This window comes from Penaeus vannamei, chromosome 20 (genome assembly GCF_042767895.1).
Source record: "Penaeus vannamei isolate JL-2024 chromosome 20, ASM4276789v1, whole genome shotgun sequence".
In the NCBI taxonomy this organism is placed as follows: domain Eukaryota; kingdom Metazoa; phylum Arthropoda; class Malacostraca; order Decapoda; family Penaeidae; genus Penaeus; species Penaeus vannamei.
This window is the reverse complement of record NC_091568.1, coordinates 13,280,815-13,285,220: the sequence shown is the minus strand read 5'-3', so window position 1 is coordinate 13,285,220 and position 4,406 is coordinate 13,280,815. Positions and strand designations below refer to the sequence as shown.

Below are 4,406 nucleotides of genomic sequence, written 5' to 3'. Positions count from 1 at the left end.
CCAGTATTCCCTCTCCATAATGTTGGGGATAGACCACACTTGAACTTACAGTATTTAGCTTTAAAAAGATAAGGTGTACTTAACCCACTCACGCCGGGTACATTTTATAGCAAAGAAAAAAAAAAAAAAAATCCAGGCGGCTACAAAATCGGCAGGCAGAGCTTCCCTGGAGTGTCTGCCTGCCAGCCGCGCGCCGCTGCTGCATCGGAGCACAGCCCCGATACAGCGTCAAACTGGAGGGACGCCCGGCAATGTTTATTTTTTCCGGTGTCTCGTATGTGTGACACCCAGCACAATTGGGTTACCAGTGCAGTGGCTAGATACATCTGGATTACATTTAGGAAACCGTACTCAAACCTAATGCAGCATGCCTTGTATTACTTTAATAACTACTATATGTCCAATAAAATAATTCATGATAAATTTTACCTTTTAAATCTATTCACGCAGGCTCCTTTGAAACCTTGGGGTCTCTTAACTTTTTGGAAGGTTACCCTTTTAAATGCCAACACTAGGTTATAATAAAAAGACGGAAAACACTCCTCCTTTATTGGGCAATGGCTTAATCATCAGCATCTTCATCATCATCATTATTGATTTGGAAGTACCGCAGCTCATAAGTGTCCTTCGCCAGGGGAGGAGTGACCACTCTCAGCCAGTCACGTAAACTGTTCTTTTGCAGGTACTTCTTTGTCAAGAACTTGAGGTACCTATTGGTTAAGGAAAATTGCATTAGAACCCAATAAAGTCATCTTCACTACTGTCATTGTAAACAAAAAATCAGAATAGTGGATGGTGAGTTTGTCCGCATTGCCACTGCCTAAGCAAAATATTTACATCATGAGAAAAAAAAAAACAACAGTTCTACAGTTACACTTACTTCTTTGCAAACAGGATTTCTGAATGTAGTGTGATCTTGTGTTTGCTGCGTTCCAGTGAAATCTGGTTGCAGAAGTTGTTTCTCTTGCCAGCCACCTTAATTTTGTTCTGCAGGAACGTTTCCTGTTGGCAAAAGGTTTCGGTTATCATCTAAGTAACAAACAATTATTTGGAATTAAGTTTTCATGAGTCAGTAAAGGTGGGTAGTAATTTCTAGTCAGCATTGCCACTGCCTTTGTCATTTAACAACATCATGTCTACTAAAATGTACATTACTTGTATTTTTACATTTAACAACATTAGGATATTTTTCAAATTCCTTCAGTGCCTGAGTACTATAAATGCATTAAATTGTACAAAAATAAAATCACTTACAAAATCGGCAATATTCATAATGCCATCCTCTACGGGCTGCTTGCAGTCAACGCAGATCTTCATTTTATTCTTCTTGCCAAGTACAATGTTCTTGCCCTTTGCCAACTTGCTCAGCACTTTCGGCCTAGGCTTCTTGCCTGTCAGTGTTAGGGTCTTCTTTCCGCCAACCTTGGGCTTGGCTACGCGCTTGGTGGTCTTAGCCTTATCTTTCGCTGCAGCAGCCTCTTTCTTGGCAGCTGTGGATGGCTTGGCTTCAGTCTTGGGCTTAGGCTTAGCCTTGGTGGCACCTGCCTTTGCATCCTTAGCCTTGCCATCTGTCTTGGGCTTTCCAGCAGCTGCTGGCTTGGCATCCTTTGCCTTGCCCTTTGCAGGAGCTGGCTTTGCTTCTGTCTTGGCAGCCTTTGCAGCCTTGGCGGCAGGCTCGGCCTTGCCTCCTTTGTCATCAGCTGGGCGCTTGACAGCCTTGGTTTTGGGCTTGGCATCAGCCTTGGGTTTGGCATCACCCTTTGCAGCCTTAGGCTTGGCGTCACCCTTGGCGGCAGCGGCCTTAGGCTTGGCGTCACCCTTGGCGGCAGCGGCCTTAGGCTTGGCGTCACCCTTGGCAGCAGCGGCCTTAGGCTTGGCGTCACCCTTGGCAGCAGCGGCCTTAGGCTTGGCGTCACCCTTGGCAGCAGCGGCCTTAGGCTTGGCATCACCCTTGGCAGCAGCGGCCTTAGGCTTGGCATCACCCTTGGCAGCAGCGGCCTTAGGCTTGGCATCACCCTTGGCAGCAGCGGCCTTAGGCTTGGCATCACCCTTGGCAGCAGCGGCCTTGGGTTTAGCCTCAGTCTTGGGCTTGGCCTCTGCTTTGGTAGCCTTTGCCTCCTTGGGCTTAGCCTTACCATCAGCCTTAGCCTTGGGTGCAGCATCCTTTGCTGGCTTGGCCTTAGCAGCATCCTTACCTTCTGCCTTTACTGGCTTAGCCTTGGCAGCCTTGGGTGCTGCATTCTCCTTGCCCTCAGCCTTTGCTGGCTTGGGCTTAGCAGCACCACCCTCAGCCTTTGCTGGCTTGGGCTTGGCGGCCTTAGGAGCATCCTTGCCCTCTGCCTTTGCTGGCTTGGGCTTAGCAGCACCTTCAGTCTTTGCAGGTTTGGGCTTGGCGTCTTTACCCTCTGCCTTTGCTGGCTTGGGTTTATCAGCCTTGGGTGCTGCCTCTGCTTTGGGCTTTGGTGCGGCAGCTGCTGCAGGCTTGGCAGCCTTTGCCTCGGCAGACTTGGCACTTTTGGCCTTCTTCTGTGGAGGCTTATCCTGTGGAGAGAGAAGGCTCAATGAAACTTGTGTAATAAAAGATTAAAATAATAAAATAACAAATTTCATCAGTCAAGATGGGTGGTTTGGTCAGCATTGCCACTGCCTCTGTCCAATTAACACATCATATGCAAAAGCTAGAAATTAATGTACAACTATTGAGTCAAATTAAAAATATGTAGATAAATTCCTAACACCATAATTCCATCTACCACACAGTCTAACTTCAAATTTTCCCGAAGTACTCCTAGCTGTACAGAAAATATTCACAAGACACCCTTGATGGTTAAGAACTATAAATCACTGCATTGACCATTTTCACCAATACTTTAATCTTGCTGTATCCATTAGTACATCACAGCAGTAACAGTATCAAGCAATTCTTATGGTCTCCACATTTTGCACTAAAGAAAAGCCATCAACTATGAGTTTGAAATGAGTTTAGATTCCCTTCCCACTTAACAGGCACTTGCTCTAGCTACATTATGCCAAAATACTGTAGAGCTTTGATGGTCTTTCCTATAATGCAGACGGTCCTGTGACAGGTGTGTTTATGTAAACATTAACCAATTCATGTCTTCAAATAAAACATTTATATTGTATAATTATAATATTGAGTACAATATGGTTTACCTTGTTTACCTTTCCCTCAGATACTGTCAAATACCCATGCCCATTTACATTTTTTTCCCAAACTAACAGTTACCCTTGAATTAGTGTGTGGAAACAATAGCAAACTAAGTTGCACTAATCAAATGCAATGACTATCATTTCCAACATTAGGAACCTAAAAACAAACACCTTCAGGAACTTGAAAAAACTAAATTCACAATTTTGAACTGCTCTATGGTAAGCATTTCATCAGCGATTTTCCCAGCTTCAGAACGTCAAAATCAAGAAGTGGAGAGGTGATTAGAGTAACCACTTGCAAGAACACTACGTAATAACGGGAGCCACAAATAAAAATGGTGCTGTAAACAATACATTCCAAGTTTGTGTATGACTTCACTCTCCCTCGTGTCTCCAGGCGAGGCAGCCAAGCGGAGTCGCATGTTTGTTACACTCCCACTTTTCGTAAATGCACGATAAGATTTCACGTTTTTCTACTTTGAAATTCGATTACGCACTGACTGGACGGGGATATCGCACTACACTTTACCATTTGGAACAGTTTTTAACTATTGTTTGGTCACTCCTTGTACCGCGCGATGTCGAGCACATGTGTTCCAACACCTAATATAAACACCGGTATTTTTCGGCGATATCTCCTTTAAATCCGGATAAATACACTTGAACAAGATTATAACCAACACTATACAACTTCCTCTGCGTGATTCCACATTGGAAACGGACCAAATAGCTCGTTTTACTGTCGAAACCGAGGAAATTCACGAGCTTACCTCAGGCATCTCTCGATATTTGCTGGAAAAAGGAAGTCCACGCAGCCCGTGAGGGACTACTACAACGCCGATCGGACGAAATCCACACGAAGAATTTTTCAGCTCTCTTGGGGCTGGTTTATTTTTTGTTTTTTATTTTATTATGTGTCGTATAGATGTATTATATGTTATGTAGTGTTTTCTATATTAAGAGACTGTATTTGATTCATATGTATTTTTGACGATATCGATAAATTGTGAGTCATCAAACCTATATTCTCTCGGTTGCCAACGTCGAATTAATGGTTGTTTCATGAGGTACATAATTGATTGTTTTGCTCTATGTATGTTATATTTCGTAGAATACAATTTTTATTAGTTTGAACAAAGTGGAAAATCATACATCGGATAACCAAATCGACGAAAACGAACCCCCCAGAAGAGAAAAGGAGTTGCCAATTAATGATTTAATTCCAAATCCGAACA

At 43.6% G+C, this 4,406-nt stretch overlaps 1 protein-coding gene across 3 annotated transcripts in view; it reads right to left on the bottom strand.

Annotated features, from left to right (window-relative positions):
* Window positions 1–535: 535 nt before the first annotated feature.
* RpL22 (Ribosomal protein L22) overlaps window positions 536–4,406 on the bottom strand; it is a 79,363-nt gene continuing 75,492 nt past the window's right edge. For 2 of the 3 annotated variants that reach the window (XM_070135023.1, XM_070135022.1), the window contains 3 exons: window positions 1,255–2,541; window positions 881–1,002; window positions 536–710 (listed from right to left, as the gene is read on the bottom strand). In XM_070135023.1, the coding sequence (XP_069991124.1) occupies window positions 563–710; window positions 881–1,002; window positions 1,255–2,541 (1,557 nt within the window). In that variant the 3' untranslated portion in view covers window positions 536–562. Of the gene's footprint in view, window positions 711–880; window positions 1,003–1,254; window positions 2,542–3,941; window positions 4,093–4,406 lie in introns of those variants that run through there. The other variant, XM_027377589.2, reaches the window with a different exon arrangement.